The sequence below is a fragment of the Drosophila sechellia genome, chromosome X (assembly GCF_004382195.2).
Source record: "Drosophila sechellia strain sech25 chromosome X, ASM438219v1, whole genome shotgun sequence".
Taxonomy (NCBI): Eukaryota; Metazoa; Arthropoda; class Insecta; order Diptera; family Drosophilidae; genus Drosophila; species Drosophila sechellia.
In genome coordinates, this window is record NC_045954.1 from 13,962,149 (window position 1) to 13,985,629 (window position 23,481).

At 41.7% G+C, this 23,481-nt stretch overlaps 5 protein-coding genes across 5 annotated transcripts; 3 read left to right on the forward strand and 2 right to left on the reverse strand.

Annotated features, from left to right (window-relative positions):
* Positions 1-1,872: 1,872 nt before the first annotated feature.
* On the reverse strand, positions 1,873-2,382 carry LOC6618499 (MICOS complex subunit Mic10). Its single transcript, XM_002042723.2, has 2 exons — positions 2,344-2,382; positions 1,873-2,274 (listed from the first exon to the last, which is right to left on the reverse strand). The coding sequence occupies exon 2, from the start codon at positions 2,250-2,252 to the stop codon at positions 2,028-2,030; it is 225 nt and encodes a 74-aa protein (XP_002042759.1). The 5' UTR covers positions 2,253-2,274; positions 2,344-2,382; the 3' UTR covers positions 1,873-2,027.
* Positions 2,383-13,897: 11,515 nt separating this feature from the next.
* On the forward strand, positions 13,898-15,490 carry LOC6618500. Its single transcript, XM_002042724.2, has 2 exons — positions 13,898-13,959; positions 14,060-15,490. The coding sequence occupies exons 1-2, from the start codon at positions 13,957-13,959 to the stop codon at positions 15,332-15,334; spliced, it is 1,278 nt and encodes a 425-aa protein (XP_002042760.2). The 5' UTR covers positions 13,898-13,956; the 3' UTR covers positions 15,335-15,490.
* On the reverse strand, positions 15,483-17,121 carry LOC6618501 (suppressor-of-stellate-like protein). Its single transcript, XM_032725112.1, has 3 exons — positions 17,113-17,121; positions 16,104-16,651; positions 15,483-16,049 (listed from the first exon to the last, which is right to left on the reverse strand). Exons 1-3 carry the CDS (start codon positions 17,119-17,121, stop codon positions 15,932-15,934), a joined length of 675 nt encoding a protein of 224 aa, XP_032581003.1. The 3' UTR covers positions 15,483-15,931.
* A 1,340-nt stretch (positions 17,122-18,461) lies between these two features.
* Positions 18,462-19,457, forward strand: LOC6618502 (cuticle protein 16.5). Its single transcript, XM_032726043.1, has 2 exons — positions 18,462-18,558; positions 18,689-19,457. Exons 1-2 carry the CDS (start codon positions 18,556-18,558, stop codon positions 19,313-19,315), a joined length of 630 nt encoding a protein of 209 aa, XP_032581934.1. The 5' UTR covers positions 18,462-18,555; the 3' UTR covers positions 19,316-19,457.
* Positions 19,458-20,707: 1,250 nt separating this feature from the next.
* On the forward strand, positions 20,708-22,356 carry LOC6618503 (basic salivary proline-rich protein 2). The gene has a single exon (XM_002042727.2). The coding sequence runs from the start codon at positions 20,765-20,767 to the stop codon at positions 21,767-21,769; it is 1,005 nt and encodes a 334-aa protein (XP_002042763.2). The 5' UTR covers positions 20,708-20,764; the 3' UTR covers positions 21,770-22,356.
* Positions 22,357-23,481: the final 1,125 nt, after the last annotated feature.

Here is a 23,481-nt window from a genome sequence, read left to right on the forward strand (position 1 = left end):
GCAGCCATGGGTGCAGTGCATCGGTGCAGCAGTGTGGCATGCAACCTGAACTTGCAGCTCGTTTGGTCGTCACATAATCTGCTCCAAATCAAAATTGCTTATTAAACGTGGAGAGCGCGAGAGCTTCGAGTCTTCGAGGAATGCTTTCGGTTTTGGCCACTTGGTCTAGGCCTCAATTTTAGTGGGATTGTGTGTAGCTGAAAATTGGTTATGGCCAGAACTGGCCAAATACGACTTGGGTGAACTAGTTCGAACAGTTTCGTAACAGTTTGATTCAGAAATATATATAAAATATATTTATGTATTAAATATATATTTCATATTACTAAATAAGTATATCGAACAATTACAAACATCTAATGTGAAATAACCACTGTAATTTGCATGAAGTTCATTAAATTATAACATATATTATTCATATTCATAAAATTTTTTTGTATCAATTTCGCGTTCTACTACTTAATTGTGTCTTCCAAAACCAAGTAGTTCTCAAAACATGAACTAGGTTACTATGAACCGAGTGGATCATCTCTGTGAAAGACTGCGTAGCTGCCACAACGAATCTGTCGCCGCATCGGATATCGTGTAAATCGTATATATATATGGTGGAAAACGGTGCAAGAGGAACGCTGGATAAAAACTGCTGCCGAATTCTGAGCTGCGGCACAAGCAGGTAGCCACAGACAGAATCCACAATCCAGTATCCAGTATCCAGAATACAGCACACAGAGTTCGAGTCGATCACGATTGCCTCTCCACTGCACTTCACTCCACTGCACTCGCATCGAGGATTGGTGATCGAGGATCGGCAATAGGTGGACCGGGATCCGATGGAGGCAATGGGTCTTCGACTATCTTGATGGGCATGGGATGCGATGCGATGCGGCGCTACAGGCTCAACTGAGCTGAATTGAGCATTGATCGACGATGACGATGTCGACAGGATCAGTGCTGCCAATTCGGACATTAAGTTGGTCAAAATAAGTCAACAAAGTTGAAACGTAAAGCTTAATGTATGAAGAATAATAGAGAATATTATTTTAAATATATTGCCACGATATGTATTAATTTATTGGCTATCAAAAGATAAGCAATTAAACTTTGTGTGATCTTCTTATAAATTAAATTTTATATGTATATATATTAGCTTTACCTTTACTATTCACAAGCCAGATATGTGTTCATATATATTAAAATTTTCAATAAATATTGTTGATATTTTGTGAATTGCTGCCTAACTCGCTGTGGCAGCACTAAAACAAGGCTGGGAAACGTGCAAAGCTGCCAATGAACCAAATCCAGCCGCTGGCCGCGGATCTATCTCAATTTCTACATTTGACCTATGAACCGTAATGGATTTTGTATATATTATAATTGCCGACCGTGCTACACAATCTCCTCTGGTTTTCGACTGCGTTTTTCTTCATTTCTTTTTCTTTTTTTTTTGCTCAGCCGACCGATGGTCCGATTGCCGCTGAAGGAGACTGGATTCAAAGCGCTGCCCTCGACTGTATCTTGGCAAATGGATCGCGAATGGCGATCTTTCCGAGAAGAGGACAAGTTCAGTGAGCCGCGGAGTGGTGGGCAGTGGGGAAATCCGGTGGACTTGTCGCATTAGCACCAGCCAGCCAACTAGCCAGCTAGCCAGCAACGGGACTGGACGATTTATGGAGGCCCTTGGACGATCAGCAGTTCGGTGAACATGAAAGAGTATCCATCCCAAGATGACCAAAAAACAAAAAAATAGGTGTCGTATGCCATCGCCGATTGGCATATATCGCACACCGATCGTGATAAGGCTAATGGTACTAATTTTGGAACTAATGGTAATCGGTTCATAGCTTTCACTTGCTTTATAAAAATTACAGAGAAAATGGCAATTGTACATTCATTTGTTTTATTTTTTGTTTGGGTTTTATCGTTTCTTCGAGTTTAGTTACTTAAATCATTGCACAATCCAATTAAACGCAAGCCATGTAATCGAACATCATAAGCATCAGTAAAATCCGAAGTCCGAATGCTTAAGATCACTTTCGTTGGCCAAATTTCACATCGTTGAGCTCCTTCTCACAGCCACGATATGCCACGCCCACGCCGAATCCAGTGCCCAGCCAGACGGGCCAGATGCGCCTCCGGAAGAATAGCAGGGTGACCACGGATCCGATCACCAGACCACCCACTCCCTTCACCAGGGAATCCGAGAGGCATCGATTGATGTTCTCACGCAGTCGATCTTCTGGAGTAGTCGACATATTCAGCAAACTCCAATGCCAGCTGCTAATAGATAATTTGTTATTAATTTTTTGTTTTTTTTTTTTTGCTGCCAGGTGTTACGACAATAACCGAATCGAAAAGGGCTAATGCAAACCACACGAGCTGTTGACTAGTACGAGAATATCAGAGCACACTGGGATCATGCCACTTTGACCCAGAACTCCTGTTGCCACTTTCAACAGCTCAGTTGGCCAAAATAGGCATTGTTGCAGGCATTTTTATGGCCCGCAGCCACTTCACCTTGTTCAAGCCAACTCAGCATAAATCGATCACGATCGATTTCTGCCAAAATAGATAATAATCACAACACAAGCTGCCTCAATCTTTATTCAATCTTATCGATCTATGTGGGTATATGGTCATGCAACACGCGAGTCGCAATCCCATTTTTAATGCTAGTTAGCTGGCACTTAGAGGAATTTTCAGTCACTCTTGAATTTGGTAGAATTCAATATTAAATGAAAATGAAAAAATATGACATATTAATCTTAATAATATAAAATCATATAATATATATGCAATTTTTTTTTATTATTATTTTTTCAGGCTTCTTGCAGTGCAGCTACAAACTTTCATTCACTTGGCAGCTGGTTAGCTTGAGTACTTATGTTAGCATAGTGCTTTAAAAGATTTTTCAAAATAAATTAAAGAAGCTCTACTTTAAGGTTTATGCTTGAAATAAAATATTATGTATTAAAGAAAAAATGACAATTTTTTGACTATACTGCGTATTTGTTACGCTTCCGATGCAGCGTATTTCCGCTTCGTGTCTCCGCTCGAATGGCAACTCCCACCGAAATCCTACTCCAAACCCGGCAAATGCTTGGGAAAACAGCGCCGGCGACCGTGTTGACGCGTTAAGTGCTTTGGCCAAGAGATGGCCCCGAAAAAAAAAGCCAGCAATTGGCAAAAAGACGGCCAAAACTTCAGTCTGCTCTTCCACTTGCCTGGGCTTAGGCTATAATTTCGGCTCACCGCCCACCAGTATAATTTTTTTTTGTTTTTTTGCGAGGCGTTTGGGGGCGCAACGGAGCTTAACTCGAAAATTGCAAATTCGGGTGTTCAATCGAGTCAAATCCTTTTCTATTACCAACTCAGCCGCTGCTCTGTGCTCTGTGTTTAAAGAAATTGTCGGCCTCATGAGCAATTTAATGCCTGATTTGCCTTTGCCTTTGCCTTAGACTTAGCCTTAGACTTAGACTTAGCCATTCCTTGGCGCGATTATAACTCCCAACTGCCAACTACCATTTGCCATTTCGACAGGAACTCCGTTCTTGGCCGTTGTTTTGCTGCATTTTTCATGCTTTTCGCTCAGCCACGTAAGTGATTCCTCTTTTGGGTGTTGGCACAGTTTTTCACTTGCCAATTTTCGCGGCGGCAAATGATTGAGTATGCCAAACTGGCCCAGACATCTAATTGTTTTATTAACTTGAATTGGTTTTTGCATGTTAGTAGATTAGACACTTCCAGATTGATTATAAATACACAAATAAACAAAATTTTCTACTTGACTTATTAAATATTTGCAATCTTAAGGCCCAAATCTGCTCAATACACTCGATAACCAGTTGGCCAGTTGGGAGCCAGCAAATTGGCCAAACTACTCATGATCATAATGAAGACATTTATGGACCCGCGACCGGATTCAATTGTGCGGCATTCAACAATTTTTGCAATCAATGCGAATCGGACTATGAACGGGAATAATGCAATGGCCCCAGGGCATTGGGCGCATCTGTGTGCACACTCGCGGTCAAAATAATAGCGAGAGCACATCCTTACAACTTTACAAAGATTTAAAACAATATAAAATGTTTAACTTGTTAACTACATTTTATTCTTCCGAATATTAAAAATGCTTCGAAAAATGGCTTCCATCTTTTAACAAAAAATGTAAATCTTTATTTTTAAAGGGATAGGTATTTGTTACTAATTAAAGTGCACTTGGTGAATTGAGTGAAACAACTTTTTATTTGTATATAGCAAGTTCTATTAAATGTATGTTTTTTGGAATTGTCAAACATAAGATTCGGATTTATCTTGTTTGCCCCAAGGGTCTCTGTTATTTTGTTGACCCCACCTGTGGGCCGATGTGTGTGCGTTGGGTGGGTGTCCCTGCAGCCGATCGTGCTCTCCGAGATGGGGGCCAAAGGAGGCTAACGGAGGCAGGGTCCTCCACACCGAACAACTCAATGAGGCGCATGCAAGTCAAAACATCGGACCAAAGTCTACGTTTGGTGGACCCGAGCCCGCTGGCCATATGGTGCCCCCGCTCTCATCAATTTCGACTTGGGGCCTTGGCCCCAGCCTGTTTCTGTTTTTTTTTTTACTTTTTGAGCTCAGGATCTCGGAGTGCCGTCCACGTTGGCTGGGCTCATTATAGATGCAGCGCCGATTTGTTTTGTTGTCCCCCCATTTGACTTTGAATTGATAGCATCAGGCAGCATCCAACATCCAGTATCCAACTGCAAACTGCAAACTGCGGCCAACGGCGGCTGCTGCCCAGTTTTCCCTCCCCAAGTTGGATTTTCCTCATCGTCCGGCCTGTGAGATATATAAATGTATTTGAACAATTGAGTGTGCTGCGCATGCGCTTGGCCAGTGCAAATATTTTAGATTCGCATAAAGTTTGCATAGTTTTGGCCCCAGCTTCCCGCTTCTGTATCTCCGATTTTTGATGAGAAGGCACAGTGGGTTTATTAAGCACACATACACACTTTAATTAACTGTAGCGTCTAAAGAGAAAGAGAAATAATTAGGTAATAAACTTTGAAAATTAAAAAATTTGTTTCTTAACAAAGCAAATCAGGAAATGATGGGATTTCCCATACGCATCCACTGTTTTTATGACTACTGTAAGTTGTCCACGCACTCTTTGCACTCACTGTGGATGTTTTTTCTTTTTTTTTTTTTATTCTTGTTCCCGCTCCCGTGTCCGTTTTCGTTGTCTTCACTGTGGTGCGGTGCCTTGGGCTGTTTAGCTGCGCATTTTTATTTAACATATCATTTAAAATTCATGTAAAACACATGTAGCTGGGCTGCGGGCTGCTTTGCATACGGTGGACATAAAGTACGAGCCGGCGGACAAAACGGACAAACGGACACGTACACGGACAAAAGTATGTATAAGTATAAGAATATATGATATAAATATCACATCAGTTATATATTATTATTTGTATATTTTTTATAAATAATATTATTTGTATATACCATATGCTTGAACCTTAAAAAATATGTAAATAAAAGTTACGCTGTTTAATGTTATCATGCCCACTTTCCTACTGGTTTAACTAATTAATTAATGAACTATGCAGGCGTTACTTAAAGTATAATTCTAATTTAACACATTTTATCTGCATAAACTTTACTAATATAATTAAATGTTAAGGACCAAGATCGGTCATATTTTTTGCCAGTGCACGGACAAAGGGACCGGCGGACAGTGCAGCGGACACATCACACCCAAGCGCCAGGAGCGGGGTGGCGGTGGGTAGGTCCAGCCAGCGAATTCATAAGCAAAACCAAGAGGCCTGTATCTGAAGTCGCATATCTGGATGGGCGAGGATATAGAGCCGTGGTTTCCTACGTACCACTGGACGCGATGAAGATGTCGCTTGTTGCTTGTTGCATGCTGCATTTAATTTGTAAACAAAGTCTTTAGTTTATGACTTGAAGTTTTATTTTAGCATATCTAGGCTCCTCCCGCTAGCATTTTGTTGGAAAATTTGTAAACAATTCGGAATTCCAGAACGCATCATTGCCAGCGCCAATTTGCATATGTGCAGGGGGCGAATACTAGCATAGAGATCGGGCCAGTGCGATCGGTGCTTCGGGTTCGGGTTCTGGTGTATACATATGTGGCATACGGACAGAAGCCATTGTTATGGCCTGAAGGTTGACCTTTTGGCCCCCGTCCGCCGTTAGCCATGGCAGCCGTAACAAATCAGCAATGACGTGCCCCGACACTAAATGCAATTTATAACACTTTTTTCCCCAGCCCAACCCAGCTCAGCCCAGCTCAGCCCAGTCCAGCCTGGCATGGCTGCTCCCCCGGCGACGGCTGCCTCTTCCTGCGAAGATTGTCAAACAACTTGACTTAAAGGCAACTTAACGAGCAGCCCCCCTGATGAACGATGAACGACAACTTCATCATGGGGTCGACGTGGTCTCTTCAGCTTCTTAGCTCCTCGAATGCTGTCATCAGCATCAACACACGATGGACTCGTGGTCCCATGGACGCGAGGAACCCAAAAAAGCCATCAAAAGCGTTCAGCCAGCGAACTTAAAATGCAACAAGACGGAGATGCTGTGGCGGAGAATGAGGCTTTCACCCAAATGGGAATAACACTCCATACCACCGAAATGCTCTATTCCGAGCTCATGATTCCAATACTGCTCTAAATACCTGATGAAAACAAAATAAGAATAATAACACACAAGTCATCAACAGGTTTTTCATTTATGATAAGATGAGAGTTCATTTATAAGCTGATAAGATTTGAGTATCATGAAGCATAGTTACTTTTAATGAGTGTCTCATATCGAGTTTCTAATAGACCGAAATATACCCGAACTATACCAACCGATTATCGCTTGATTAAAAAGTATATAGTCCCCATATCGGCCCAATCCCTAACATTCCCTTTCACAGATCCTCCCACGACAGCGAACTGCACTTGTCTGGGGCTTGGTTTTTATGAAGGCTTGGGCTTTAAAATAAAACTACCGCGACTTTCCTCGACTCTTTCCCAGCATTTCACCGCCCACGCCGCCCTGCTTTCTCCGTCAAGCACATGAATAATGCAAATGCCCGAGAATGCGAGAGCATAGACAGTGGGAAAATAAAGTGTATAATTTGAAAATAATTAATAAATGAGTATGGAAATCAATAGGGAATACATAATATGTTCATAATTATTTTATGTTATGCTTTTTATATTTTTGTTATGCTTACTGCTTAGTTAATTTTCTGATTTCATTTTTAGTAACATGATATTATATCATTATTCTGTGCAAATTTATTCTCAGTGTGGTCGCAGTTGGGCTTAATGTGCCATAACTCACCATACACCCATACACTGGCACTGTGACACTAACAGGGGCACACACACACTCGCACAACACAAGGACATCGCATCTCATCTAATATGACCGCCCGTCACTCATTAAGCCGTCGCTGTCGTCCGCTCTTTATTGTTGTTTATATTCCTATATAGAAAATGTTCGTAGCCGGCGGTTATCGGTGCCCAGGAAATTGCGATTTTTCATTTCACTGTTTTGCTTTTTATTTTCGGCGAAAATAGAAAATGTAGCAGCCGGGGCGGCGGGAAAACGGGCGTGTTTCGGGGATATGAGCGCATCAAATTTTGTCAAATTTTTCGTTGCTGTTCTTGCATTATTTTAGCAAAATAATTAACATGAACCTTCCACCCATCCATCCATCCATCAGTCAGTCAGTCAGTCTGGTTATCCGGTCCTAGTCCTTCGTCCGAATCAGAGATGTCCGATTTTGAACAAAATCTGTATTATCTCAATTTCTTGGGTCTCAAAAACTTTGGTTGGCTTAGATGCCTTGAAACTTGTTCATCTTAATAAATATAGAAATAAGTAATAGATTCATTTTTATATAAGTTTTAAGATTCATTTGGAAACCATATATATTATATATATATATTAATTCCATATATTTGTCTCATAATTTGGCATCACTGTTTTGATCCTGTCGCGTCATCCTGGTCCTCTGCCTTGAGGCATTTATTTATGGTCCTTCCTAAGCAGCCGCATTATATGCAACATTTTGTCGCCTTGTGATTATTTTCGGCGTTTCGCTGGAAAAAGTGGGCGCAACCGTTGTGGCGTATGGGTCCTTCGGGGGCGTGGCAACTGCACCTCATTTCAGTTGATTGCTTTGGGCTCGAGGCTCTTGCCAAGTTGATTTTTTATTTGTGCCCGTCGCCGCTTTGCAGCCATCATCATCATCTTAGGGCTTGTCTTGTCTCCAGATGAGATGGGAATGAGTTGAGTTACGATAAGATGGGTTGGCATGCTTTGGTATGGGCGGCCACATGTGCACATAATATTTTAGTGTCCTTTTACTTATGCTCCGCCCACAACCACGGCCACTGTCACTACACTACTACCGTCCCTCCTCCCATTGCATTGTTCCCTTGTTATTTGCTTAATTTTTAATGGACCCGCCTGTAAGTAGGCAACCATATTTTTGCTTTACAACCTGAGCCACTTGGCTTAATTGAAAGGCGGGGCGGCGCTTCTTCCAAGATTCCCAGTTCAGGATTAACAATTTATTTTAGTTCTAATAGCTGGTGAAGTGCCGAACAATAACTTACCTACTTTTAGGCTCCTTTTGGGAATTGGCTCGCTGTAATTTTGCCAACTTACAGGCTGCTTTCTAAAACTAAAACTGGTTTGGCTTTGTTAAAGTTACATATTTAATATCTTATGAAAGCCACAAAAATATAATAAAAGAAACTATAATTATTCATATTAAGTTTTTTAGATTATAAGTTCTAATGAAAAGCCTAATAATTTTGAAGAGAGTATTGATTCATTGATTTGATTCATAAATTCATTTAATTACTTACCTTTAGCCAATTAAATAATTATATTAAGTCATATTAGTGTGGGAAAATTATAATAAAAAGATTACTCAGTTGGAAACTTTGAAAAATAACAACACGACTTTAAATTGGATTCGCTCTACATCCATAACCAATTTTCTCATCAGAGCCACAGCCATAAATCACTCATAAATTAATTAGACATTAGCCGCACAGGTTTTCCAAGAATTTCTTCAGATACAAATTGATTAACAGTGTGAGTTGCTCGAAACTTATATAATTAAGGCAAAATTATGTTAATAACAGATGGTACAAGAACACGAGCGTTTCGAGGTTACTTCATCCATGGGATTCCCCCCAAAAAACGAGTGACCATCGAAGACCAAACCGCCTTCATAAATCATTATGATATATGCCTGACAAATTTTCAAGTGTGTGAACACGTGTCGGAAAAAGGTAGGGAAACTAATGTATGATGGTTTCAGCGAAGAGCAAATGCTCTTTCAATTGGAAATAAGAATCATATTTATGTAATAAAATAAGAAATATGAAATAAATTGCAGTCTCAGCTAAGTAATAAATATATATTAATAATTATATGGTGTATACAAACACAACATTTTGAGGGACTAACAGAATATCCATGACCAGCTATTAGTTTTGTCATGGGTGGGCAGCAATGACTACATTCGCATTTTTAGTGGCATTACGAAGAGCTCAGTTCATTGTGGTTTTTTTGTTTCTAAAAAAAACAAGCATCAAAAAATCCCCGCAATTATCAAGCCAAAAAAATCAATAAGCCCATCTGCTATTTGTACAGTTCGTTGAAAGTGAATCCGAACATAGAATCGCAAGTGAAATAAGCCTTTTAAATCTATTTTGCCACGATTTCCCACATGTGCCAATCCGTCTCACCCAATTGCGCAGGTATATCTCAATGTGCGATCGTAAAATCATTTGAAAAATTGGATGGCATTTCGCGGCACAATCACAAGCACACCGATGACAGCAGAAATGCCACTAATTATGCCAGTCAGCCAGTCAGGGATATAACTTCGATCTCGATGCTCAAGTGTCGCATGGCAGTATTACTGCACTGGTAAACTTGATTTTGTAATTGCGGTCGAGTTACGCGATCGCAAAAGTGGTTTTTGTAGCCCCCTCGACGATTCCAAACTAGTTTTGTTTTTTTTTTTTTGGGTCCAGTTTCCCATGGTTTATGGAAGATGTCACCATGATGGGTTTATTATGCGGGTGCAAAACAAATAGATATTCTGCAAAGAAAGAAGCCTCTTTGTTCGCTATGCTCAACAATTGTTGGCTTAATTTCGCTTTCAATACGCTTTTAATTAGCGAGCTTTGGTCGTAAAGGTACCAAGCAGCCGAATGTCTTTTTTGATCTCAGCAGACGACTTCCTTCGATTGCCCTTCACTTTCGCGGATTATGGCCGTAAAACAATGATTAAATTTAATTCCATTTCGTTTTTCAGACTCCGACACGTTTCGCACTTGGCGAGAAGGTCAGGGTCTGCGATCCGAACTTAGCTACCTTATTTTGTGCCGAGTAATCAAACAAGTAATAAGATCGCTGCCAGCCAAAAAGCCTTCGAATCTCTATTGATCTCCGTCGTTTTTGACGAATTAACGCACATGTCGAAACAGTCCCACCACAGATTTTTTCAAAATTAATTTAGAGCTGCATCTCAAATGGCCCAGCCCCACAGTGAATGATTTTTCCTGTTTTCCAATTCTGTGTGCTTCAGCTAATTTTACGCACCTCAGGCAGGTGCACAAAGTCGGTCACCGCGATCGGAAAATGCACCGCGAATTCCGAGCGCCGTTCTACGCGCTTCTCATTGTGTTTGCCTTGCGAATTAGGCTGTGAAGCTGTTTGCTTTTCGGCGAGTTTCTCAGAATTTGCGAAACTAATAACACAAAGTCAATGCGTTTTGCATTCATGCTAGCATCGAGTTTTTACAATGCAAGCACTAGAGATTCATTAACAATTGATCAGATCGATCAAGGTTTTCTAAGGCTAAATAAATGAAAATAAATTGAAATGTACAAGAGCCCCAAACATTTCACACATAAATGCTGAAGTGCTGACAGATCCATCGTAAAATAGGCTAATTACAAGTAATTAACGTCAAAACCAAAATTTCGATTTCGGCACTGCTTATAAGATTGATTGCCTCTGCCACTCATAAATGGGCAATGCCATCCTATGATTTACTGATCAGATCAGATTCAGACATGGAGGCACACACCCACATCTCAAGTTTTCCAGTTGGGGAATTGGCCAAGAGCAGCGTGTAAACAACGTTTTGTGGGCTTTTGCAAAATTGTTTAACTGAAATGCAATTTGCCAAACATTATTTAAGAGCTCACCGTGCCTGTCTTATTCAAGCATCGTTTGTCTCATAACGATCGTCGCTGATTCGAACTCCAGACGTGGCCGAAATACATGGTAAACCAGTGTGCACAACATTCATGTGTGCCTGCGAAAAGGGGGCGATGGAGGCCGTGGGGCTCCAAAAAGGGGTCCAGCCTACAGTTCGCAAGTTGCTATTGCTTTTGCTGTTGGGCCAAACAATTTGTCGCGTCTTTTCGCTGGTTCCGCAATTGTTTTATGGCCACTGGCGAGGGCCGAGACCCCGGGCAAACATTTGCCATCATCCTCAAGCAAGTGAACTGCACAAATATTTAAAGAGACAGTCCCACCGGCTACCAGAAGATACTCATTTATATCAAAGGAGAAATCGAAAGTGCGGGGTATAGGAACCTCGAACTGTGAGAAAAGAAATGATTAAAAAAAAGCCAAAACCTTAGATTACATTTTTTATAGGTATTGTTTCTTTTGCATGAAATTGTTATTTTTTAATATATTAATATGATAGTTTGCTTATTTGCACAATTACACGAAAAAGAATTTGGTCCGTTGATGATTTCAATTAATTTAAAATGATTTTCTTAACATCAGATCTGTATAACTCCAGATTAATAATTATATATATTTTTTTTTACCTGCACAAGTCCAAGAGGAAGCAAAAATACTTGAAGTCTGAGCTCCCATCTGGAATACACACCTCTATTAAGTCACCAACGAGTTTTGGCTCACAAATGCATAATCAATATCAATAAATTAATAAACACTGGTTCAAACTTGATCTATTGTTTGGCAACAAAAGAGAAAGAACGAAAACAAATATTTATTGGCTTAAAAACATACATTTAAGATCTAACCACAATTATAAATCTTTAGTCGCTCAACCTGATTTTCGTTTTCGGTCTGGCTTTGACATTTGTTTTACATAAAGACCATACATGTATTTAAAGCTTATATTTCATCGTGTTCTTGCTTTTTAATTACAGCACTAAAAGCATAAATTTTAGTAATTAAGACGAAGAATGGGATAACAAAAATAAGACTGGAGTCCAGACAAGGCAAGACATTAAGTCTGAACATTTGAGGCCTAAAGTTGATGATCGAAACGGGTTTGGATGCTCCGAAGCGAATCGCCGAAGAATCTCAGTCATTCGGAATGATTCATACGAGACACGACTCGAATCGAATTAGCCAAAAACATTGGCCAGGTCTACAAATTAGCATAGTCTTAAATTATAATTCCTGGTTTTTTCTTACTCAATTTTCTGGACTTCAAAGCGCTGTAAAAATAGGTCCGATCAAATCTAAAATGTACATAATTAGGAGTAGCAGAAGAAATGGTAGGAAAGTTACAATATGTTAATACATATTCAAATAAATGCATTAACTAAAGAGCTTTATGAGCAATTATATATTTTTATATTAGGCATAAATATGTACATATAGCCTATTAACAAAAATAAAATTTTATTAGCATGCAAATGGTCATTTTTGAATAAATTAATTTAATTTTATTTCTAGCCACTCAATAGATTGCCAGCATATAGTATTATCTAAATGTATGTACAATATTCTGTGTACATTTTAATTTATTTCCTTTAAATTCAAAGTAAAACGAATTAAATAAATAATAAATTATTATGATGATTATTTGAATGGCGCCATATTCGTTAGTTATTCAACACACTCTTATTCAGCCATTTTCTATACAATTAAGTTATAAGCTCCATTGACGGACCATCTATTTTCATCTTTTTGACAAAATCAATCATTAAACAAAAATCCGATTTGGCATAAACGAGTTTTGAATGTTCCCTCCCAGTTCAATGTTCGTTAATTATGCTAGATTTTTTGTGCCAGAACTTTTGAAGTCATATAATACCTCGTTTTTGTCTTGTTATTATATTACTCCACTTTTGGCTGCAAAGTGTTTTTTTGCGATTCTGCACGCTTTCAACCATTATTATGAACGTCAGTAAGTTAATAAGATAAGCTAATTTTGCGGAATGAGATCCATAAAATCAGCTGAACCGTGTTTAAGCGAATAAATTTACCCATAAAATGTAAGCCGAAACTTTATATAAAGGTTATCTTTATAATTCATTCCGCCAAAGTTGGCGTAACTAATTCAAAACTGGATATTTCTTGTTGCCACACCGAATTACTTAAAATTAAATTAAAATTAAATTAAGTTATACCTTATTTGCTTTACTTTTACGGGGTATGCATCATGTTAATAAACCAAAATAGTTATGTTTAATAAGCTATATCAGTTCGAGTTTAGGCAACCATCGATTGATTTCCCCAAGCCCAATTAGCAGACTTAGCAGATTGGCATATCTAAGACTCTTGGCCAAAGTCGGAGAACTGGTTGCCGAACCAAGCCGATTATGATACCCAGCTGAACTTGCCAGGCGCTAGTTTTCTTTCAGTGTATAAACCAGACGACAATTTAATTGACGGAAAGGCCAAGGCGTTTGGATCCCAAAAGGTTCTAATCAAGTTGGTAAGATCGCCGCTTTTGTTATGCTACCTATGCAGATTCGCAACCAAAATTAATAATAGCTAAAAACTGGCAGTTGGGCAGACAGAAATTTTGTAGTGACCAAATCAAGCGATGATCAAAACAAAACTCCAATTAGCATAGGCCCATAATCTTTTGTGGGTATAAAAACTGGAAACGTCCCTCTTTTGAACAACAGATTTGACCCAAACATGGTAAGTTTCGGTTCTAGGGGGAACCACCGCGGACAACTCAGCCACCACCCACCTATCTCACCCTAACCCTGTTGTCCACACCCACTTAATCCGATTGCAGAAGTTCTACGTCATTGCTTTGGCCTTTGTCGGCCTTGCCGCCGCCGATGTCAGTCATCTAAAGTTGGGACTGTCCGCCGACGGAGGCTATGGACTCACCGCCTTGTCATCCGCTCCCTCCTCCTCCTCCACTTCTTCGGAAGTGGTACAAGGTGGTGATTCCAGCTCCTACCAGTACTCAAAGTCCGCAGAGGTTGTGCCCGGAAGCGATGCTAGTTCCTACCAGCCTGCTGAATATACTCCAGCTCATCTCAAGTCAGCCGATGTAGTTCCTGGAGGTGATTCAAGTTCCTATCAACCCGCTGAATACACTCCTGAGCACTTGAAGACAGCTGAGGTGGTTCCTGGAGGCGATTCCAGCTCTTACCAGTCCGCTGAATACACTCCTGCTCATCTTAAGGCTTCTGTTCCAGCGACCATTGGAGCTGATACTTATGCTCCAGTTCCGGCTGCTATTGGTGCTGATACCTACACCCCTGAGAAGTTTATTCCACAGGACGTTCAGGAGGCCCACTACAAGTACATTCAGGAGCAGGAGCAGGGAGCTGTTGTTCCCGGAGGAGATTCAAGCTCTTACCAACCCGCTGAATACACTCCCGAGCACTTGAAGACAGCTGAGGTGGTTCCTGGAGGCGATTCCAGCTCTTACCAGTCCGCTGAATACACTCCTGCTCATCTTAAGGCTTCTGTTCCAGCGACCATTGGAGCTGATACTTATGCTCCAGTTCCGGCTGCTATTGGTGCTGATACCTACACCCCTGAGAAGTTTATTCCCCAGGACGTTCAGGAGGCCCACTACAAGTACATTCAGGAGCAGGAGCAGGGAGCTGTTGTTCCCGGAGGAGATTCAAGCTCTTACCAACCCGCTGAATACACTCCAGCTCAACTCAAAAACTCGGTTGTAGCTTCGACCGCTGCTTCTGCTGTTTCAGGGGGAGATTCCAGTTACTATCAATCCGCCGTTTCCCAAACGAGCTACGTTCATAGCCAAGCCAAGACTGTCGTGGCCGGATCGTCTGGCAGTTCCTACCAGAGCGCCCAACCCATCGCCGCCTATGTCCAGGGACAAGCCCCAGTCGTCATTGGAGCCAACACGATCACACCTGCCCATCTATACGAGGAGCCCACATCGAATGGCATCGAGGAGTTGAATCCCGATACCCATGTGCCCGTGGCCATTGGTGCCGACACCATTACTCCTGCCCATTTGCAGACCACCTACTCCAAATCCAGCCAGGAGACCCAGTACGCGTCGAACGGCGGCTATATTTACTAAGTGAAATAATTGAGAGCCACAGAGTCTAATATATTCTTAAATTTATAATTTTTTTTTATAATCTTTTATTTTGGACCTATAGATCTTTAAAAGTTCTATTAGTGTAGAGAAAACCAATGATTCCAATAAACACCAAGAGAGTAAAGTATTTATCTATAGAATGTAGCATTTTTTTGTCTCAACTTTATTGTTCATTAAATTATTGTTTCATTGTTGTTTTTATACCCGTAACTCGTAGAGTAGAAGGGTATACTTGATTTGCAGAAGGAATCGTTTCCGACCATATAAAGAATATATATTTTTCTTATACTCAAAATAATATAACTCAACGTTTGGAGTGTTTATCCCTAATCCTTGTGCACTTGATGCCAATTCTGAAGGATACATCTTGAAAACTAGTAGCGGAAGTATGGGGGTTCTAATTATATGTGGACCGTGCAACAGGACTCCCATTTTCTCGCAATGCCTGCTTCACTTCGAGCTCCCAGATGATTACGTGTATGAGGGGTATAAGTAGGTGGTAGCTGGCCATATCAACGCACTGGGGAATGTGTTTAATTGCAACAACAAGATATCGTGTGGAGTTAAACATCCAGGTCAATCCGGGAAGGAGGAGGGGGACGAGGATTCGATACTCTCGGGCGAGGACTCGCGCGAGGAATCGCGCGAATCGAGCGGCATAAAGGCCGACTCGTGCAACCGGAATCCATGGAGACTGCAAGTGCAAGCGCTTTGTGTAGAAAATTACTATACTCGGTGAATTACTTACCGGGGGACGTACTTCTCCACGGGCGGCTCGGGTCTCAACATCGGCAGCTCCATGAAGAACAGGTGCGGGAAGCTGGTCCCGAACATGGCTCCGTCCAGCTTTGGACGGTATTTCGGCCGGAAGACGTCTTTACAGCTTGGGCAGTATATCTTTACTGTGGACTGGCCCCACTTGTCGCTGAGGCCCACTGGCAGGGCTTTCTGCCCCTTACAGTAGAACTTCGGACACGATCCGAAGTCCCCCATCAGATACTTCAGGCGCATATCTTCCACGCCACGCGCCGACATAATGTACCTGGCGTGGATCATGCCGTACAGCTTCTCCTCGTGGCCGAAGACCCTACCCACGGACCTGTCGAACAACGGTTCCAGGACCACGTCCAGTGTCTCCTTGGAGTACTCCAGTCCCGACAGGTTGAACTTGTCCTTTATGAAGTTGATAGGCACGCGGCAGACGAACTCGTTGCCCATCAACCCAACGAACCAACCAATCCAGCTGGCATCTACTTTAGGCTCGTTGCTCTGGCTACAAGATTTTACTGTGATTTGCTATAATTTCCATAGGAAAAACCTAGTTACTTACGGGCTCGACATGTTCACTCGTAGAAATGTAATACAAAGTGCAGTGCGAAATGACAAGGGCTACTATGCCATAATGACATCTATGTGTCAGTTGGGCCAAAAACAAATCAAATGTCAGATACATATATAATAATATATATATAATGATACGTATTCTTGACTAGGATCACTAGCCGACTTTATAAAGGGTAACTGTTTGCAGTTCTTAGAATGGCCATGGTTAAGTTAAGTATCCCCGATTAACTCTGAAATTTACATTACATTTTGCTTGGCATCGTCATGCTTGGCATTTCCTGCTATTTTTACACTTGAAGATAATTCATCAACGTGATCATAAATGAAATCGATATAAAAATGGATTTTAATTATTGACACCACACAGGCGAATCTTATGTGAATGGGCTATAAATCGTCAATAGGTTACCTACCTTGCGCATATGATATGTAATCTTAAAAACTTACTGTTTATGTTTCGATGCTACAATGTTGCATGAGAATCAATACGTTTGAGATGGGTGATAATTTATAAAAATTCCAAAGGCCTTGCTAAAATTTATTGAACACATTCATTCTGGTGGCAAAAATTTCTGGCTGTGCTGCATTTCAAGTTCACGGACAGTGGAAAGACGCTCGAGATGTGGCAGCAAGTAAAAGTTGTTACTTATTATGTAAAGCCCGCTGGGGAACTCGTAACTCTGGCGGCAGGCGTCTGTTCTCAAGGCCATCTTCTGCCGGTCTCCACTGATGGGTTTTGTGTTTATGGGTTTTTAGAAAGTGCGAGTGGGGCTCCGTTTCCGAAGCACGACGTTCTGTGGGCCATCAATCTGGGCGAGTGTCTCGGACGAGGCCAAATGGATCTCAGCATATGGATCGCTTTTGGTGCGCCGACCCATTTCTGCGCTTGAAACAAGAAAAATGGTTGCTCGGCGTATAATGTGTTAAATTGAATGTTAATTAGTGGAACCCCCTTAGTTTTTTTTTCCCCCCTTTTGTTTTTGGGGCTTTGTGCGGCACAAGCCCCTTGAGTCCGACGCTAATAAGCCAGATTGAAGAGCCCACGAAAAGGTGTCCCAAAGTAGTTCACCCGCCGCAAACCCGTTGCGTGGATGGAAAAAATATAATATCGTAAATGAGCCAAACCCGTTTGCATGTGCGATTTCGTTCGGTTTTATGTTGAATTTAATTTTAATGTGATTTTCCATTTGGTAGTTTAGCCAGCCCCATATATGCTTTTTAACCCCAGCCCTGATTAGTGTTGCCATTTTAGCCATTTTATTGCCAAAACCATATAACTATGTTGCTCTGCTAATGATGTATGCTAGTTTTCGTTTCAAGTAACCATTTTACACATACGACATTCAGTTTTTAAGAAGTAAGTAAATATTTAACAAGTCGCCAGTTTTAAGTTGTAAATAGGTGATTAGCTCAAATGTTAGTATCTAAATCTTCTATATTATTACTTATTTTGCATTGTGCCACTACTTAATTGAACATTACAAACGGTGGTGTACAGAAACAAATATAAGTGAAGCATATTATTATTTGAAAATACTCAAAACTTTTTAACAGTTTTCACAATTAGCTGCCAAGCTATGTGGCTGTGTAATCGCCCCTAAGCTGCTGTTTGTCTTGATTTCATGGTGACGTCTTTTGCGGCGGCTTCTTCTTGGTCCGCTGGCCGCTCAAGCCTGCTCTTCTTCTTGCCCGGCGGCTGCCGTTAGTGCTGCAGTTGGAACGGGCTCCGAACCGGGGCTTTTCTTCGAAGACGGCCGGCAGCTATAAATTGACAGGCGGCTGTAGGGACCGGCATCAGTCGCAGCCTCTAGCTCATCCAGCACAGTCGCTTGAAAACGCAGAAACCTCAGCTCAAGATGGTCAGTGAAGGATTACAAGTTCGACCTGAAACAAGGATACATCTATTTAACAATTTTATTTGACATATTTTTTTGCGGTGCTTAAAAATTGCTGTGTTGTAATGTGTGAAGTGTGTTGTCCTACTTGCAGAAATTCCTTATTGCCTTCGCCCTGTTCGCCTGCGTGGCCGCCGATGTGAGCCACCTGAGCAACGAGTACCTGCCCCCCGTCCAGAGCTCCTATGCCGCCCCCTCGGTGAGCTACTCCGCTCCAGCTGTCCAGCAGACCTACGCCGCTCCAGCCATCCAGCAGTCCTATGTCGCCCCCAGCAACGAGTACCTGCCTCCCGTGCAGACCTACTCCGCACCGGCCGTCCAGAGGACCTACTCCGCACCAGCTGTCCAGAGGACCTACTCCGCCCCCTCTGTTAGCTACTCGGCTCCCTCCGTGAGCTACTCGGCTCCATCGGTCAGCTACTCCGCTCCCGCTGTGCAGCAGTCGTACTCCGCTCCAGCCGTCAGCTACTCCGCCCCTGCTGTCCAGCAGTCGTACTCCGCTCCAGCCGTCAGCTACTCCGCCCCTGCTGTCCAGCAGTCGTACTCCGCTCCTTCCGTCAGCTACTCCGCACCCTCGGTCAGCTACTCTGCCCCTGCTGTCCAGCAGTCGTACTCCGCTCCTGCCGTCAGCTACTCCGCCCCATCGGTGAGTTACTCTGCTCCCTCCGTGGATGTGGGCACCCAGTACGCCTCCAACGGTGGCTACGTCTACAGGAAGTAGGGATCTTCAACGAAGAGGCCTGCAACTGAACACGAAACAGTGTACATAACTACATACTGCCCAAATTAACCATATATTTTTTTTTTGTTTTGTATACTTTGTTAACAACGAAATAAACCGAAACATCAATAATTCAAATAAATACTTTTGTTTTTAAAATGGGTTTCAGAGTTACAACAACAGGCGTCTAATAATAATATTAATAACATTTATATCAAGTGTATTAATATTTTCTTTATATCAAAACTCCGGTCCAGGATACCAAAATAGCGTACTAAAAACCACGCGCGACATGAGTGCGGTTTTGCTGCGGTTTAGGGGCGGTTTTGGTGCGGTTTTGATGCGGTTTGGGCGCGGTGCGTTTTCAAAATCGAACGTCAAAAGCAAGTGTTTGGTGGAACTATAAATAAATATAAAATTGGTGTTTAATACTTAAGAGTAGACAAAAGGAGACACTTTATAAGCCAATAAAAAATATAATAAAGTATGCGAATGATATGTCCATACAAAGTAAAGAAGACTTATTGGCATTAGTCTATATTGGTAATTTTGCAAATTAAAATGCTTAATTCTTCGACTAGTTAACACTAAAACCTGTAGGACAAGAAAATAAACATTTAACATGAATCAATGTTTGAACTAAGTATTAGCGTTAGCAAATATAATATAAAGCTTTTATTAAGTTGGGCTTTTTATAAACAGCTTGCAGCTTTGATTAAACTTGGAAACTGCGACTATTTTAAGCATTTTTCCAAGAGCTTTTAGTTTAAATATAGCATGCAACTTTAGGGTTTTCCTATTTTAATAACTAAACTTTTGAGTATCTTAAAACTATGACGTGCAGGTGCACTTTCTGAGAGTGCTTGGCATTTCTGAAAAGTTGAAGTAATTTACTCAAGACTTTTTGAAATCATTCATAAACCATTATTTAGTATATAATAGCAAATAAAACGATCCTCATCGACGTTTCTCATGCGTTTAATTAACACCCTTTTGCGTTCAGGCAGTAATTTTTAAAATTTTAATATTCATCATAAAGCTGAGCAAGAACTTGAATCTAAATCTAATAAAATTTTACCCTGTCATTGTTCTTTCTTTTCGTTTATTGAATCTTTTTCATTATCGCCTCTTTTCTTTGTGCGATGCTGAATTTAACATTCGATTTCGGCGTTAATTTATTTATGTAAAGTCCGGCCGCTAAATTCAATTTTATAGTTCAGTTTTGGCACCTCCCCTCGCACCTTCGATCAGCTTTGGATTGGCGACTATTTATGGAACCTTTGTGATGATGCAAAGCAATTTCCGTTCGCCAAATGCGAAAGTGAAATGAGCCGGCTGCGAATTTATGTAATATGTTGATATGCCGTCTTATATATGGCGGATTTGCGGCCCGTGGCCACATAGCCACCGTCGCCGTGCAAGCTCCCAGAGATCAAACCGGAGCTCGAGATGATGCAGCCATGGGCCGTTGTGGTCCTACTACTGCCCCTGATCAACGGAGATGTGAGTCACCTGCCCAAGGAATATATGCCGCCCAGTGCGGAACAGGAGCCAACCACACGGTCTGCTGCTGATGGTCAGGAGGTGCATAAGGATCCATCTGGGTTCTATCCCTCGACTGGACTGCCCCTGCCGCCGGGGTATGCCATTCCCACGGGCAGCAACGTTCCGCCATCGCCTGTCCAGCCGCCAAACTTCCCTCTGCCTATCTATCCACCATTCTTCGGCTTCGGCGGAGGTTCCGTGGAGCAAGGAGGAGGACCTGGTATTGGACCAGTGCCTTCGGCCTATCCCAACGGAGGTGCATTCCCGGGGGGTCCTCCCAATGGAGGTGCATTCCCGGGGGGCCCTACGAATGCGGCCTTCCAACTGCCACCGGGTGGTCCTTTCGGTCCGCAAGCTGGTAACTTCGCCCAGCCAGGTGGCTTCCCGCAGGCAGGTGGGTTTCCCCCAATAGGAGCTGGCTTCCAGCCACAGGGCATCCCTGGCAATGGATTCCCACCGCAGGGAGCACCCTTCTCACCACAGCCAGGAGCGTTCCCACCACAGGGAGGTGCCTTCGGGCCACAGGGAATACCGGGCAATGGTTTCCCAGGAGGTAACTTCCCGCCACAGGGAGGGCCCTTCCCAGGATCCGCATATCCACCGGAGTTCTTGTCGAACCAGGGACTTCCCCTCACAAATCCCCAGGGTCCCTTCCAAGGACCCAGTCCAGCAGGATTTAATGTGCCCGCGGGATTCGGCGGACCTGTGCCCGGCCAGAATCCTTACCAGCAATTTGGACCCGGTTTTGGAGGACCCGCTCCGCCGGGCTACTCCGATGAGCCGGCGAAGGAGCAACCAAAGGACAGTGAGAGGACGGTATTGGCACCACCATTGGCCGACGATCCCAAGAGTGCGGCGGATACGGTGTACGCATCCAATGGCGGCTACGTCTACAAGAGGGCCAAGTGATGCGATGGGCTTCAAAGCTCCAAATTGGGGAGTTCATCAAACATGTTCGCCATAAATTATGATCCATATTTTGTTTAGTATGTTTTTGCCTGTGTTTTTATTCATTTCTTGTTGATCTGCTGGCCATAAAGCTGCGGACAGACAAAACGATTGTCTCTATGCTAATCGAAATCTTAGCCAAAACTGACTGATAACCATAAACGAGACAATCTATCGTCGTGATTGATACATATATTATGTACACATATATATATATACATTGACGTATGTTTTATGCATACCCTGGCCAGACACATCTGTGTTCATAAACAATGTTGTCTTTAAAAGTCAATACAAGGCGATTAAAGGCTGAAATAAAAAACACGATTAGTGGTTTGGGTGTGGACTAGAACCGATGTCCTACGATAATTATGCACACATTATTCACGATCAATGTTTATTGAACTGTGATATGTTTCTGGAGGGAATTAAGTTTAAACAAAATGGTACAAGAACTAATTAAAAACATTCACAAGTTAATAGTAGTAATGATAAACTATGCAACAACAATGGATCATTAAAAAAGGTTCAACTTAAAAACAAATAAATTCTCTGGACTTCAGCTCAAAAGATTTTACATTATACGCCAACAATGGATTTATTGTTATCAATTCGTATTCTAAAATAAATCCAACTTGAAAATAACAAATAAATTCAAATGATTGTCTTCGCTGTGCAAATTTTGGATTGACGTCACAGAAAAGAAGTAGAGAAAGAAGCTGCCCTCCTAAAGGGCAAACTTAATCGATTTAAGTTAATCTCAGCGAAATTCAAAGAATATTCTGAGTTAATTTTAGCTTTGCGATATTTTTTTTCATTTGCCGAACTAGTTTCTGACGTCAAAGAGTTTCCCCTGAAGAACATAGATATGGTAATGAACTTCTTTTCGTGGACTTAAGATGGTTATCGAAAAGGGGATTTTTCCATAGCTTAAAACCAGACTTATTCAACTCCCATGTTTGGCCCGTTTCAAAAGTCTATAGACTTCAACTAGCCCGAATTGATTTTCTATTCACCTTTTTTTTTGATGTCTCCACTGAATTATTTTTATATGTGGCTTTTGATTGTGTTGTTGTTGCCTGCGATTCAGTAGATACATTAAAAGCCTTTATGATATTTTTTTTATGGCTTTGCCAAATGGTAAAAAATTTATTTTTGTCTTTTGGGAGAGCTTTTGTCACCTTTTATGACACTCTTCATCAACTTACATCAGTTGGTCCATCAACTGACATCAGTTGGTTCATCAACTTACATCAGTTGGTCCATCAACTTACATCAGTTGGGCGGTTTAGTGCTGCTACTTACTTCTGTTTCACTACACTTTCTAGTAAAATAACCTTATTAAGAAAAATAATCTATAAAATAATGAACTAAGTTGGAAGTATTTATTTATAGATATTAAGATATAGATTGTACATCTGAGTTTTTCTATCTTTCACTCAAGCTTAAGCCCTTCGTTTGCCGTACATGCAAATCGAAAGTGGCTTATCCAAATCAATTCAGCGGCTTGTTGCAATTTTCGCTAAAGTCGAACTCCGCTGAATATTCATCACGATCGTGAGCTATGGCTGTTCGCACAGCAATTAGTCATAATTAAGGCACACTGTGCCCGCGGTTGTCAGAGGCCCTCAACTTGACATTTTCCTTTGTGGACTCGAACCTTACCTTGTTTT

Coding starts and splice junctions, on each gene's coding strand:
- LOC6618503 (XM_002042727.2), top strand. CDS start 20,765: ATGATGCAGCCATGGGCCGTTGTGGTCCTACTACTGCCCCTGATCAAC.
- LOC6618499 (XM_002042723.2), bottom strand. CDS start 2,252: ATGTCGACTACTCCAGAAGATCGACTGCGTGAGAACATCAATCGATGC.
- LOC6618501 (XM_032725112.1), bottom strand. Junction 16,050..16,103: donor GTGGAGAAGTACGTCCCCCG/GTAAGTAATTCA, acceptor TTGCACTTGCAG/TCTCCATGGATTCCGGTTGC.